A 16,099-nucleotide genomic window follows, 5' to 3' on the forward strand; every position below is an offset into this window, starting at 1 on the left:
AGGCTTCAAAGGCACTAGGAATACTTGATTTCTTAGGCTGAGCGGTGCAATCTAGGCATCAAGGGTTGTTGTTTTGATTTTTTTTCTTTAAACCATATGTGTGTACTTCACATATTGTCATATATACAGAATGAAGAGTATCCACCCATTGCATCATATTTTCCCAGCAGTGATAGTGTTCCCTATTTATACAGGCTGGACCATTGGAGGATTTTTATTTGTACAGCCTGCTGTCCGAAGGAGAAAAAGCCAACTTTTTTTCATTAACACTTGGTGTCTTCCTTTTCCTGAGGGCTCAGTCCTCTCCTGTTAGACTTCTGGGGATGCAGAAGTCAATAGTAGTCCTGATGTAGTCCCCTTGCTCCTTGGGTACTGAGTGTGAACTTCCTCTTACCTTGACTTTTCAGACTCACAGAATAGAGAAGGAATGACAGAGCCCATCAAGCAAGGCACCAATGACTGAATAAGAAGACAGGGAGAAGGCCTTAGGATTTGGCTCCCACAGTCACTGAGAAGCCCGTACAAAAGCATGTCCCATCAGACCACAGTTTGACAGTCATGAGTCCAGAACAGATACCTAAAGTATTACTACTGCAAGTCAATTGGGATCTGAGAGACCAGGGCACTGGCCCTGGACCACCCAGTGATGGACTTCAGTTATCTTACATGTTACTATTCCAGAGCAAAACTAATGGGTAGCTGTGACATCAAACTGTCTCTGCACCGGTACAATAACCAGCTCTTGTGTACTGAGTCCTTGCCCTGGGTCAGGTCCCTTAGTGAGTGCTTTTCCATACTGCCTTGTGAATTTCTCCCTTCCTCTTTTCCATTTTGTTTTGAGGCTTCAGAATCTAGAGGGAGAAGAAGTGCTGGAGGTGACCTCCCTGATCCACCTCTTTTCCCATCTTCCCAGTGACTATGTGGAATATGTCAACTTTCAGATCTTTGCTCTTTTCTGGAAGCTTTGGAGTGATTCTGAGGTTTGTCTAGGAGGTCTTTAAGTGATACTTGTTCTTAAGAAGCTTCACGTTAGAGATACATAGGTAGACAGTGACCCCAGGACATGGAAGAGCCCAGATACTAAGCAGTAGGTAGGGAACAGTTTCTACCTGATTACACCTGTTGATCCTTCTTTTCTCTGTAACAGTAGGTAAAGCCATCTTATAGCTGGAGTTTATGAAGTTGTAGTGTTAGGAGAGTGCTGAGGGTTTTGGCCACGCCCTGGAGGAATTGGTAGACAGAGGTAGCAATGGTGGGACTGCCAGGCAGCACTTGAAGGGTTTTTGAGATTGAGGAAGCAGAGAAGGTACCTCATCCAGTTAGCAGCAGATGGGCTGTGGAGAGAGCAAAGGTGAAGGAAAAATGTAAGAGAACTGAAGTGGCCAGCATGTACAGTGCTCTGGCATCAGACAAACCTGTGTTCTGTACTTGTCTCCACTAACAAGTAGTTCTGTGACTTTTGGGAAGATCTCTTTAAACTTTGAGTTTCCCCATCAATTCTCTAAGAATACTGTTCCCTCCCAATAGTAGCTGCAAAGATGGAAAACTATAATGTATATGACATGCTATGAGTAAAATCTATTCCCATCCCTGTCCCTGTGGATCAGCCCTGGGTATAGTTGAGAGGAAAGTCAGAAATTTTTGAGCAGTAAGAGAAAATGAGAGAAGCAAAGGCTTTGAAGCCTCAGTGACATCACAGAATGAGGTTTTGGGAGGGAGATAGTTAAAAGGATGATGCCATACTGTAGTCAGAGATTAGGTTCTGGAGCTCAAGATTTCAGAAGTTAAGACATTCTGGGTGCTGCTTTACCACTGTGGAGCTGGGATTGAGGAGCAGCAAGGCCAGATCTCAGAGGGAAAGGAAGTATTGGCTTCGGAAAAGAAGATTGTGAGCACATTCAGAAGCTATTTAAAGTGTTGTGGCATAATTAGGAGGGCAGTAGATGTGGGCAGTGAAGGAAAGGAGAGGTTTGAGTCTCTAAGGGAGTGTAAGTGTTGTGCCAGAGGGGGAGGGAGTGGTCTGGGAACAGCAGTGACAAACCTTGGTGTGAGTGCAGGATGAGGCTGGGGCATGAGTAACCTCCACTCAGGAGAGTCATAGGGCAAGACTGTGTGTAGGTGAGGCTAGGTTTTACTTGTTAGCGGATGGGAACCTTATTGGACTTGAACCATTGAGTGCTTTGAACTGGGCTGGCCGGTAAGAATGCCATTAGTTCCCTCTGACTACTCATCTAGTTCGTCAGTTGATATTCAGATTTCAAACCTTCCTCTTGTACCTAAAAACTGCCTCCACCTTTCGCATTCCTCCCCACACTTCATTAATACACACACACAAGCACACATACTCACTAGGCCCCTGTGTGCCTCCTGAAACCCCACCTCCTCAGGAAACCTTCAAAACTTGGCCTTTGCTCTTCATATCATTGTAGCCTTCCAGAGCTTTGGGGCTAACTTTTTAGAACTACAGCTCAAGGAATCAATCCCGCTTCTTAGTCTCATGTCCTCTGCCTTGGAAAAAAAAGTGAAAGTGAAGTCACTCTGCTGCTGCTGCTGCTAAGTCGCTTCAGTCGTGTCCGACTCTGTGACCCCCATAGACAGCAGCCCACCAGGTTCCCCAATCTTTGGGATTCTCCAGGCAAGAACACTGGAGTGGGTTGACATTTCCTTCTCCAATGCATGAAAGTGAAAAGGGAAAGTGAAGTTGCTCAGTCGTGTCCAGCTCTTCGCGACCCCATGGACTGCAGCCTACCAGGCTCCTTCATCCATGGGATTTTCCAGGCAAGAGTACTGGAGTGGGGTGCCATCGCCTTCTCTGGAAAGTGAAGTCACTCAATTGTATCCAATTCTTTACAACCCCGTGGACTGTAGCCTACCAGGCTTCTCCGTCCATGGGATTTTCCAGGCAAGAGTACCGGAGTGGGTTGCCTTTTCCTTCTCCAGGGGATTTTCCCAACCCAGAGATCAAACCCAGGTCTCCCGCATTGCAGGCAGATGCTTTACCGTCTGAGCCACCAACTCTGCCTTAGCAATAAGATACTGGTGCTATTCCCTTAGCCTTGCCTTGAGCTCTAAGAAACACTGTCTCTTCTCTGCCTGTGAAAGCATGAAAAGAAAGGCTATTACAGGAACAAGAAGGATCCAGCTTGGACCAGTTCCAGAGAACAACTTCACCTCGTGGTCTTATGGGTGCCCTGGTTGTCTCATTTGGGTCTCCAAAGCAAGCCCAGGCCCAGCCTTAATCCTTATTACCTTAGTTGTCCATTATTTCTATGATCTACTCAGTAGGGCCTGTATTGAGCTGCTTTGTAACCTTGGCTGCCTAGGAAGCAAGCAGCTCTCCTTAAATCTGAATCCTTGTCATAAGAAACCCACACTCAGTGTCTGTATTCTACCCATCTTGTTTTTGGGAATTACAGAACAGCAGCCTCCAGTGTCTGTAGAACACTCTTATTGCCTAACGCACATGTTCCTGTGCTAGCAAGGGGCCCTTCAGCACCCTTCACCAGTCCCCAACAGCTGAGGCCACAGTGCTCTTTCTTGGGCCTTAAGTGAGAGATGTGGTCTCTTCAGAGCTGAGCCAGCTTCTGCCAAAATAGAAGAAAGGAGCATCTGTAAACTTAGTAATGGAGCAGACATATTCAAAGTCTTTTTTAGTGTATTTTCCTGGAAGACACCCATATGTGAATGTGAATTTTGCTTTGCTTCATCAGCTGATAGCTTATTCACTTGTTGTTTTTTCTGATTCTTATGCAAAGACTATATCTGATGCTTCATTTCTCTCTCAGGCCCTCAGAGGATACATGGCTTTCTCAGAGCAGAAGGCTCAGCATAAAGATTGTTTTTATTTTTTTAATATATATATTATTGAAATATATGACTTATACTGTTTCAGGTGTGCAACAAGGTAATTTAGTTATACAAATACACATAATTATTTTTGAAATTATTTCCCGTCATAGGTTATTACAAGATATTGACTGTGGTTCCGTATGCTGTACAGTAAACCTTTATTGCTTGTTGCACATCTATTTTTTAATTAGAAATCTAGCATTCTATTCATACTGACTCAAACAAGTGGAATCAAAATGTCAAAATTTTTTTAGTTAGGCAAAAACTCATCAGTTTTCTAAAATATTATACATATTTATATATATGTATACAAAAGCTTTTCTACTATACTTTTCTCAAAGGCTTGAGAAAGAACATAAAAAAAAAGATGGAGAAGTTGGAGAAAATAATAATGAAACGGAAGCACTGAATATGAAATAGAAAAAGTGAAACAAACTAGATAAAAGTAAAAGATCATCATGCCATCCAGTTGTTCTTAAACATGACTGCTCATTAGAATCATATCTGGAGCTCTGGAGGAAAAAAAAATACCAGAGCAATTTTATTTTTCAAAATATTTCACGATAATTCTAATATGCATCTGGATTTTAAGAAGTGATTACAGGTTTTTCTGTTAGATCCTAGTTTTGGTGACACAGAGTTCTATTATTTTTCCATTGATCAATCATGATACAGTGGTATTAAATGAGTAATAGTTATATAATCACAACAGTAAAAGACATTTATCAGTTTTCACAATCAATAGCCAGACAAAAGATAAAAGATAATTATAATTGTAAGCCATAATGGGAACATGATTAACTTAACAATATAAAGTAATTATATACACTGTGGGGGGTCAAGCAGAGTGATGTGGTAAGTGTAAGTGCATACGTTTCACTTTTTCAGCCAGCCAGCCAGTCTCTGTCTTTTGGTTGGTACATTTAATACACTTACATATAAGGTAATTATAGATATGTATGGTTCTATTTCACGGCCATTTCACGGTGGCTCAGACGGTAAAGCGTCTGCCTACAATGCGGGAGACCCGGGTTCGATCCCTGGGTCAGGAAGATTCTCTGGAGAAGGAGATGGCAACCCACTCCAGTACTCTTGTCTGGAAAATCCCATGGACGGAGGAGCCTGGTAGGCTACAGTCTGTAGGGTTGCGAAGAGTCAGACATGACTAAGCGACTTCACGACTTCACTTTCATGGTTCTATTACCATTTTCTTAATTGTTTTGGGTTTATTTTCTGTAGGTCTTTTCCTTCTGTTGTGTTTCCTGCCTAAAGAAGTTCCTGTAGCATTTGTTGGAAAGCTGGTTTGGTGGTGCTGAATTCTCTTAATTTTTGCTTGTCTGGAAAGCTTTTGATTTCTCTCCGTCAAATCTGAAGGAGAGTCTTGTTGGGCGGAATATTCTTGGTTGTAGGTTCTCCCCTTTCATCACTTTAAATATGTCATGCCATTCCCTTTTGGCTTGTAGAGTTTCTGTTGAGAAATCAGCTAATAGCCTGATGGGAGTTCCCTTGTAATTTGTTATCTTTCCCTTGTTGCTTTTAATATATCATTTCTGTCTTCAGTTTCTGTCATTTTGACTATTGTGTGTCTCGGTGTATTCCTACTTGGGTTTATCCTTCCTGGGACTCTCTGTGCTTCCTGGACTTGGTTGACTGTTTCCTTTCCCATGTTTGGAAAGTTTTCAGCTATTATCTCTGCAGATACTTTCTCAGGTTCTTTCTCTCTCTCTTCTCCTTCTAGGACCTCTATAATGCGAATGTTGGTGTGTTTAATGTTGTCCCAGAGTTCTCTTAGGCTGTCTTCATTTCTTTGCATTCTTTTTTCTGTATTCTATTTGTAGCAGTGATTTCCACCATTCTGTCCTCCAGGTCATTTATCCATTATTGACTCCTTCTAGCATATTATTCATCTCTGTTTGTTCTTTAGTTCTTCTAGGTCTTTGGTAAACATTTCTTGCATCTTCTTAATCTTTGCCTCCATTCTTTTCCCGAGACCCTGGATCATCTTCACTATCATTTTTCTGAATTTTTTTTTCTGGAAGGTTGCCTATCTCCACTTCATTTCGTTGTTTTTCTGGGATTTTATCTTGTCCCTTCATCTGGGACATAACTTTCTGTTTTTTCATCTTGATTAACTTTCTGTAATATGTTTTTGTTTTAGCTGCTATGAGACAGTGCTTCTTCTTGCTTCTGTCTGCCCTCTCATGGATGAGGTTGAGTCTTATGTAAGCTTCTTGATGGTAGAGACTGGTGATGAGAAAAACTGTCTTGCTCTGGTGGGCAGGGTCTTGCCCAGTAAAGCTTTAATCCAGTTATCTGAACCTCAGTTGTTTGGGCTGAGGCAACACAGCCCTGAGGTCTACAGCCTCTATGGTAGGGTTAATGGTGAACCCCAAGGGGGTTTACACCAAGGGGGACCTTCCAGTGCCCCTGTCCCTGTGGCAAGCCCCTGGTGACCCACGCTTCCACAAGAGGCCCTCCAACACTAGCAGGTAGTTTTGCTTCAGTCTCCTATGGAGTCACTGCTCCTCTCCTCTGGGTCTTGGTGTGTGCAAAATTTTGTTTGTGCCCTCCACAACTGGGGGGTCTGTTTCCCCCAGTCCTGTGGAAGGCCTGTAATCAAATCCTTCTGGCCCTGAAGGCCAGATTCCCTGGGGATTCCCGGTCCCTTTTTCAGATCCCTAGGCTGGGAAGCCTGACATGAGGTTTAGAACCTTCACAACAGTGCAAGAACTTCTTTGGTATTATTGTTCTCCAGCCTGTGAGTCACCAACCTGGCAGGTATGGGATTTGATTTTATCAATTGCACCCCTCCTACCATCTTGCTGGGCTTCTTTGTCTTCGGATGTGGGGTATCTTTTTTGGTAGGTTCCAGCGTCCTCCTGTTGATGGCTGTTCAACAGCTAGTTGCAGTTTTGGTGCTCTCGCGGAGGAGATGAGCACACGTCCTTCTACTCCACCATCTTGAACCAGAAGCTCAAGATTGTTTAACTTAAGCACTGCAGAAGATCTCTAGTTACCACTCTGGCTTGCCCTAGGACCTGCAGGAAGAACACTGTGATACTGGCCACTAGAATCCAGCCCTCGGAGCTCTGACCAGCTCTCTTTTCCTTCCAGGAAAAGTACATTTCTTCTCTAATGGCCTTCTGTTTTCTGATCGTCATCACGGAAATATCATCATTTCCAAGGACCACATGAATTCCATTTTGTTCTATGATGGGGTAGGTGTTTTACAATCCAAGTTTTGATGTTTAGAAAGATACTCACACTTCTGAGGGGAAAATCAAATAACTCCCTGTCCCTCTATCACTGCAAGTCAGTGGGTTAGGAACCAACACTGCCCTTGAGGCAGGCAAGCAGGCAGGGAAGTCATGGAGAGAGAAGCCCTTGTCAGCCTCATCAACTCTGCTGCTTTGTAAAGGAGTTAAGTATAAATGACTTCTTGGTCAAGAGGGCCAGCAGCTACCCATGCCCAATTAACTTATCCTGAAGAAGACCAGCTGAAGGTGGCCTCCAGTAACCCCTTCACAGGTAACCTCCGACCCAGAGACATAAAGACTCACCCACTTAAGAACTGGAAAGAAACAGCTTCCTGTGACATTTTTGGGGTTTCACTCACTCATTAACATGAGAAAGAATTATAAGCAAGCCTGAAAAGAAGAGAAATAACTAATTTCTCCTTGAAGACTTAGTTCCACCCCCTCTCATACTCAGAATTAACCTCCAGCTCTATGAAAGTTCCACTCCCAGAACCATCCTTTAATTCTATAGTCTGCAACAACAAGTCCCCCTTCCCTTGTGGGGATGTGGGTAGCTGTGAGTTTTCCTCTAGCCTGTACTGTCTGGCCAGGGCACGGCTCATCGTAGTACGACACCAGAGCAAAGGGCAGGCTCTCCACCCTGCAGGGTCTCAGCCTCAAAACCAGCTTGTTTGGGAGCCGGGAAAGAGACCAGGTGAGGTGGTTTGGTCAAATAGTTCTGAAAATAAATTCTGTTAGCAAGTTAGAAAGAGTTCTTTCTTCCACATAGAACTTGCTTCCTTAAAGGCTGTTCGAAAATGTAGGCAGACCATCCAGACAGATTAGATGGTTTTGTTAGGTGAAAGCTTTAATATTAGGTTAAAGAGTCTTCCAACATCAGGAAAGAAAGGATGAATCTTAAGTGCTGGAATAATAAATTACTTCATTTTGGGGTGGGGGCTGGGTTTTAACTCATATCAAAAGTCAAAATGAACTTTTGAGAAAAGTAAAATACTTTTAAAATTTCGTAAGTAGACTATAGCGATGAATTATTTTCTTATGGTGAGAGCTTTTTAAAATTTAATATTTATTTTATATTGGTGTATAGTTGATTTACAGTTTGTAGTAGTTTCAGGTGTATAGCAAAGTGATTCAATTGTATACTGCATATATCCATTCTTTTTCAGATTCTGATAACTTTTAAGATCTACTCTCTTAGACATGCATATTATTAAATGGTCACCACAATAAGTCCAGTTAAGAATATAAAAAGGAATATTTATTAAATATTTAGGGACAGGAAGACTTCCTAATCTTAAGCTTAAAAATGACTCAAGAAATTCTAAAGAAAAAGTTTGTCAGATTTGATTTTTTCAATTTTTGCTGATAGTTTATTGAAGTATACTTTAAATGCAGTTAACTAGCTATAAGGACTTAGTGTACAATGCAGGAAATAGAGCCAATATTTTATAATAATTATAAACGAATTATAACCTTTAAAAATTGTGAGTCACTATGTTGTACACCTGAAATTTATATAGTATTGTACATCAACTATATGTTAAAAAAGCATGTAAAACATCTAATACTCTTATATTGATTATATTTAAAATAATATTTTAGATATGTTAGATTAAATAAAATATACAATTAACTGTATCCATTTAAAGTTTTGACAGATGTATATACTCATGAAACCACCAGCACAGTCAAGAGAAAGATTTTTGTCAGGCCCAACCCTCCCAGAAGTCTTCTAATAACTTTTTGTAGACATATTTCTCCCCAACTTCTGGCTTCAGGCAACCACTTACTAGCTTTCTGTCATTGTAGATTAGTTTGCATTTTCTAAAATGTTATATAAGTGGACATCATACATTCTGAACCCTTTTGAGTCTAGCATTTTTGACTCAGCATGGTTTTTAAGGTTCATCAGTGTTGTGTGTATCAATAGTTTTTCCTTTTTATTGCTTTATTGATGAGTAGTATCCCATTGTATAGATAAGAGCATAAAGTTTTTCAGAGTAATAATTTAAATCTCTACAAAATATTCAAAGCAAAAGCACAAGCCAGGAAAATGATTTTTAGTGATTTTTTTTAATGAGTTAATATTTCACTTCTATGACAAGCTCTGTCTTTATCAACATGAAAGTACTGAGTGCCAAATCATGGGTGTTCAGAGAACCTGAGGTTTGTTAACAGATATGTGGAAGCACAACAGATACAGCCTTATACTACCGTGTATAACAGTAAGTTAGTAAAGAGTAGATAAAGGTACAGCAGACAGAAGGTGAAGTGGAATTGATAATATGGAATGTCCAGTCATAGTGGTGGGCTAAGAAGGGATTAGGATGCAGTCTTTGAAAATGCTGACAGATAGTTTACAACAACATGGTAGATACTAATGGTAAATTAAGTTTTAAAAGCAAGATATGGAGCTGTAAAAGTAAGTATGACTTCCCAGTCATAAAAAAGGGAGTCAGTGAATGAACAGGAACAGAAGACTAGAAGGAAAAGTACAAAATGTTAGCTGTAGTTGAAATGGAGTAATGGGACTTTGAATTAATATTTTAAACCTTTTTTCTGTATTTTATTTTTATATTTTTCTCAAATTTTTATTTAATGAGTGTGATTTTCATTACAAAAACTTAAATATTAAAAAAACTCTTTCCCCTAATATCAGAAACAAGACAAAAATACTTGTTTTTGCCATGTCTATTCAACATGGTATTGGAAGTCCTAGTGAGAACAAGTTAGGCAAGAAAAAGAGATGAGGCATTTAATTGGCAAAAAAAGGAGTAAAATTAGCTCTCTTCATGGATGACATGCTTTATATGTAGAAATTCCGACTACATACACAAACTGTTAGAATTAATAAATTTACCAATATTTCAGAATAGAAAATAAACAGTTTAAAAAAAGATTGCATTTCCATACCCCACTGTGAATAATCTGAAAAGGTTCTTAAGAAAACAATTTCAATAAGTTTAACTGAGGAATTGGAAGATTTAAACACCAAAACCCACAATGCATTGCTGAAAGAAATTAAAGAAAACCTAAGTAAATGGTAAGAAATTCCATGTTCCTGGATTGGAAAACTTAATATTATTAAAATAACAGTACTACCCAAAGCAACCTATAGATTTCTATTGAAATCTCAGTGGCATTTTTTGAGGAAATGAAAAATCCCATCCTGAAATTCTTATGGAATCTCAGGGAAAACCCCACGCCCAAATAGTCAAAGCAGTCTTTAAAAGAAGAAAGTTGAGGACTTCCCTCGTGGTTCAGTGGTAAAGAATCCACTTGCCAGTGAGGGAGACGTGGGTTCAGTCCCCGGTCCAGGAAGATCCCACATGCCTTGGAGCAGCTAAGCCTGGACCACAACTATTGAGCCTGTCCTCTATAGCCCAGGAATCGCAATTACTGAGCCCTCTCACTCCAACTACTGAAGCCTAAGTGCCATAAAGCCTATGGTATTGGCATAAGATCAGATGTATAGACCAGTGGAATAGAGAGAGCCCAAAGAAAAAGAACCCCCAAAGAAAGTCTTGCATATATAGTCAAAGGTTTTCAACAAAGGTGCCAAGATCATTCAGTTAAAAAAAGACAATCTTTTAAACAGTGCTGGGAAAACAGAATGCATGCCTGTGTGCTAAGTTGCTTCAATTGTGTCTGACTCTCTGCAACCCTATGGACTATAGCCTGCCAGACTCCTCTGTCCATGGAATTTTCCAGGCAGGATTAAGCAACAGTTTCTTGGATTTGATACCAAAAGCATAGACAACAAAAGAAAAATATATATAAATTGGACTTTATTAAGTCCAGTTTAAAACTTCTCCGCATCAAAAGTCACTATCAAGAATGTGAAAAGCAACTCACAGAATGGGAGAAAATACTTGCAAATCATTTTTCTGATAAGGGACTAATACCCTAGAAAGAGAGATAATATTTTCAGTTCAGGAGAAAAGATCGTGTACTTCCCATATCTCCTAAAACTGGGTGTTGGCAGGAACTTCTGTAATTGAATCCCAGTGAACCACACAATGTGAAAATAATTGAACTGACATTCACCATATGTGTTCTGACATTAGATGTAAGGGCTAAATTCATGCAAAATGGCTTTTCTCAGTGATGTTCCCCCTCTTTCTCTTCAGGATTCCACCAGTATTGTTGCTGCCCTTCTGATAGACTTCAAAAGTTCATTGCTTCCCCATCTTCCAGTTCATTTCCATGGATCAAGCAATTTTCTGATGATTGTCCTTTTCCCCAAATCCAAGATATACCAAACATTTTACTCAGAGGTAACATCAATCATTATTCAGCAAAACAATTACTACCCTTTTTTCTAGCAGTTTAATTGGTATGGCAGTGTCTTAGGGCTAACACTGAGGTAATGAGAGGGAGAGTTGGGAAGGGCTGCTCTGAGTGTGGCTGCTTCTAATCTCTTTGGGTCCTGGAATAGTGCTCTTGCCATTAAAAGATGAGAGCCTAAAGAAACTGAACAGAAGGCTTTTTAGCTTCTAAGAAAAATCTTTTTCGCTAATTAGACTTATTTCCCTGTTAGCTACTTTATTGAGTTGTTGGGCCCTACCTACTGGATCAGAACTTGCTGTGCTGTGCTGTGATTAGTCGCTCAGTCATGTCTGACTCTTCGCTACCCCGTGGGCTGTAGCCCATCAGGTTCCTCTGTCTGTGGGGATTCTCCAGGCAAGAATACTGAAATGGGTTACCATGCCCTCCTCCAGAGCTTCCTACCCCACCCCAAAATGTCCTTCTCCATCGTTCATAGGCCCTGCCCTTGTGAGTGGTTCCACCTGGCAGGCTGCACACTATAGGTTGTCAGCACAGATTGCATGAGTGAGGGAGCTCACCAAGAACTACACAGCTTGCTTAGAGACCAAGCAGTAACCAGAGTCATACAAATGGTCAGTCTCATTCTGGTGGAAATGCTTGGAAAGGTGTGACTCAGCAGTTTTTGAGAGGATAGTCCCTCCCTCAGGACAGATACACAGAACATGGAAGAGGCAAGAACCAGCCTTGGCTCCAGAGTGGCTTTTAGGGCCAGTCTGTGTCTCCGTCGTACTGCCAGCTGATCCTGTTACCTCCTTGTACTTGTCTTTTCAGTCTAGGAACCTAGAGATTCTCTTCAGCCATTCCTCTGCCTCTAGGCAAGAGTTGCTTGAACTGCTCCTGTCTGGCCCTGTCACCAGGGAAGAACGTGCCCCTGCTGCCAGAACAGTATTACGTGATACCCTCCTCTGTGTTTCCTGTTCTCTTAAGGAGCAGAATCCCTGGGAGGGGAACTCAGAAAGAAATTCTAATTTGTAAAAATACAGAACAGAATTGCTTCAGGCCTCTATTTTTGAAACAAACTTGTTTGTTATGATGGTTTTTCTCTGTACTGACAGTCTAGATTTTCAGCAGCCATCAAATCCCCATGTGGGTTCCATATCCTGTTGTTGGGTTTAAAGTGTTCTTTGCTCTAATTCTGTTTTCTTTAGGTCTTCTCCCCCTGGCAACAGCAGACTAACTCAGGGCTGTCTTTAAAAGTGATCCAGGAAGATGGATTATCTGTGGAACAAAAGAGATTGTAAGTGGCTGCCTTCAGTGTTTATGCTAGCTTCCCTAGGCTGTGTGTGTCTGCTGTCTCTGCAGGATGACTTGCATTATGTAACACAGAAGTCCTGGCTTCTGAAAGGGCCAACAGAGTCATTTCAGTGCTGCCAGTTTGCAGGTAGTCAGTGCTCTTGGGGAACAGAAGTCAAGACAGATGAAACCCACCAAGAATCAGAAAACTGTAGTACTACAAAGGTTTCAGGCTAAGCTTTCTATGTAGGCAAACCAGTCATCCTGTATTAACGCCGAATTTTGCTTAAGTCAGTGAGATACTTCTTTTCAAAGTGTTGACTCTGTCACAGGACTTTGGTTTAAAAATATGAGAACGAGTTATGTAAAGTATGTGTGCTGTTGGGAGATGGAATTCTAATCTGTGAACCTTTGATATTCCAGACACTCCAGGGCACAGAAGCTCTTCAGTGTCCTGAGCCATTCTGCTGGGGAGAAACAGAGTCCTCTAAAGCTACTGTCAGCTAAACTCCCAGAGCTGAACGGGTGAGCTCTGTTTTTCTCTTTCTTTTAATATATCATAACTCTCGGTGTTGGTGCTTTCTAAGCTCCATTTTCTTTATAGCTTCTTAAGGATAATTATAAAAACAACATACACAATTATATTCACTAGAGATATTCACTAAGGTCTCTGTTCAGCTATTGAATAAGTTTCTCATGTGAATGGGCACATTCAGAAAAGGCTGGTGATGGTAACATAATAGCACTGTCTTTGTTTTTCTAGGTTTCTCCAGCATTTTGCTGTCAGCAGCATTAGTCAGGAACCTGTGGTGAGGACCCATCTCCCTGTCCTACTGCAGCAAGCTGAAATCAACCCTATTCACAGAGTAGAAAATGACAAGGTATAGCAGCTCACCAAAAAAGCTGAGAATTTATGGGAAGATAATCCTGATAACCTACCCTTAATATTCAGTGTCATTTAAAAAAAGGAGCTCAGGCAGAGTCCCTTTTATAAGACTCTCCACCTCCTTGAATACTGATGTAATGATACACATGAAACCCCCTCTATACACTGACAGTGTACTGGCATCTTCATTAATGCCACCTGAGCCCCATGGCAATGATGAAGCCCTGCCATATTTCTGTGCCCTCCTCTTGCTTCTCTAGGCCTTCCAAACTCTTTCTTAGTACTCTCATGCTGTCAGCTCTTTCTGGTTACAGGGTCTTACCTGGCACACTGAGCTTAGTAAGGGGAAGGGCCTTATTAGTAAGACCTTGCTAGCATCACCAGGATAACGTGACAGTTTATAAACACTGTCTTCACAAGAGTGGATTTTAATCCGCTTCTGCTTCACACTTCTCTCCTCTCGACCCCCCACCATTTCTTTGGAACTATATGTCATAATATGCTCAAAGAGGGCATTTATTTCCATGCAAATCTAGAAGACACTTGGCTGCAAAAGGAAAGAGAAGCATTAAGTAGTTAGAAGCCTCATTTTTTCCCTTAAGCAGAAGTAAAAGTAAAAATGTTATATTTTAAATATTTTTTAATATATGTATTTTATATTAACAAAGTGCTATAGAACTGGCCTTAAAGTAAGAAGGTGTCTGGCTGTGAGCATATTTGCTGGGATTTGAGAGGCTGAGGCCTGGATGCCGAGAAATGGGAACCAAGATGAGAAAATCTGGATGAGAAGATAAACAGAAAGTCAGTTACATGGAGAACTGTCCACAGATGCAGAAAGGGAATCGGACTAAGGGTCTGGTCAGAGGGGAGGTGGGAGAACTATTTCCCACAAAAGAAGAGGGATCCATAGCCATCTCTGTGCTGATGTGACTAGTTCAAGTGGTGAGTGCCACCAAGCTGAATTTTAGTCCAGGCCTATCCCAGTGAGTCTTGTGTATTGTGAAGTAAAACACATGTAAAGGAGCCCTTGCCACGCTGTGTCACTGACACTGTTACCCTTCAGCAAGTACATGGTTCCCTTCCTCTTCTGCTTGACACCTTCGTCAGTAGATTTCTTGAGTTGAAATGTCTCCCTACAGACAGCCCTGTTTTCATGTAGTCATGTGCCAAGGTTAAGAAAGTTCAATCTGACTCTTTTCCCCATCAAGACTGAGAAGTGCTTTCTCCACCCAGTTTGTTTCTATAGGTCAGGCCATGTGGCTTGGAAGGCACAGGCCTCTCATCTCTTTCACTGAGTTTACCACACCAATTTAGCCTGTGGCATTTTTGTCCCAGACCTCCTTTCCACCCAGTATTTTCCATTATACTTTTAACTGATCTAGTCACAACCTGCTCCATGGAAATTATCACGGTAACACTACATTGTATATGATGTTTGCTGTGTGCCAGACACTGTTCCAAGCACCTTGTTTACATATATTAACTCAGTTAATCATCACAGCCACCCTGCAAGGTCAGTTCTGTAGTGAACCCAAGGTCACATAGCTAGTGAGTGCTGGTGCTGAGGTTTAAACCCACAGAACCTGGCTTAAGAAGTCAGTTCTCTTAACCTATTACACAATGCTGCCTCCCAGTTGAATCACAAACCCACATGGCTTTTCTTTCATGTAGGTAATTATCAGCATTGTAACTGGTCTCCCAGGCTGTCACGCTAGTGAACTCTGTGCTTTTCTGGTCACTCTGCATAAGGAATACGGCAGGTTAGTATGGCTGCTGCCTTTGCTTTGGGGAAAGGGGTTCTATGCCTGCTGACTATGCACTGGGAAACCTTCAGCATGCACTGACCTTTGGTGTAATTGATATTGGCACAGTGATCATCCATCCATTTGTTTAACACATTTATACTGAGTACTTTCTATATGCCAGACACTGTTCTAAGTGTAGGAGACAAATGTACAAAACAGACTAGAAAACAGGTGGTATCTCTGCCTTCATAGAGCTTGTATTCTAGTTTTGGAAGATAGACAGTTAACCAGTTAAGGAAAATAGTACATTAGCTAGTGAAAAATGCTGTGGAGAAAATAAAGCTGAGAAGGCTATAGGAGAGCTGAGCTGGGGGACTGATTGCAGTTTTAACTGGGTAGTCAGGAAAGTGGCTCAGACAGTAAAGAGTCTGCCAGCAGTGTTGGAGACCTGGGTTTGATCCCTGGGTTGGGATGATCCCCTGGAGAAGGAACTGGCAACCCACTCCAGTATTCTTGCCTGGAAAAATCCCATGGATGGAGGAGCCTGGCAGGCTACAGTCCATGAGATCGCAGAGAGTCAGACATGACTGAGCGACTTCACTTTATTCATTCACTCAGGGAAGACCTCACTAAAAAGGTGACATTTGAGCAAAGGCCTGACAGTATATAGGGATGAACCTCTGGATATCTGGGCAAGAGACCTGTACCAGCAAGACCAGCATGGGCAAAGGCCTGGGAATTGTGACCAGATTGGTTAGAACTTGAGAGCTGGTAGATGTGATCTTTCCATGGCCACAGAG

The 16,099-nt window shown here is 41.5% G+C and overlaps 1 protein-coding gene across 1 annotated transcript in view; it reads left to right on the top strand.

The window, feature by feature from the left end:
- DNAAF9 (dynein axonemal assembly factor 9) overlaps positions 1 to 16,099 on the top strand; it is a 169,592-nt gene that overhangs the window by 110,298 nt on the left and 43,195 nt on the right. Inside the window, exons 22-27 of the mRNA XM_052650925.1 lie at positions 6,964 to 7,067; positions 11,237 to 11,383; positions 12,584 to 12,672; positions 13,092 to 13,193; positions 13,432 to 13,549; positions 15,226 to 15,314. Coding sequence (XP_052506885.1) covers positions 6,964 to 7,067; positions 11,237 to 11,383; positions 12,584 to 12,672; positions 13,092 to 13,193; positions 13,432 to 13,549; positions 15,226 to 15,314 — 649 coding nt within the window. The remainder of the gene's footprint in view (positions 1 to 6,963; positions 7,068 to 11,236; positions 11,384 to 12,583; positions 12,673 to 13,091; positions 13,194 to 13,431; positions 13,550 to 15,225; positions 15,315 to 16,099) is intronic.

Source organism: Budorcas taxicolor, chromosome 13 (genome assembly GCF_023091745.1).
Source record: "Budorcas taxicolor isolate Tak-1 chromosome 13, Takin1.1, whole genome shotgun sequence".
Lineage (NCBI taxonomy): Eukaryota > Metazoa > Chordata > Mammalia > Artiodactyla > Bovidae > Budorcas > Budorcas taxicolor.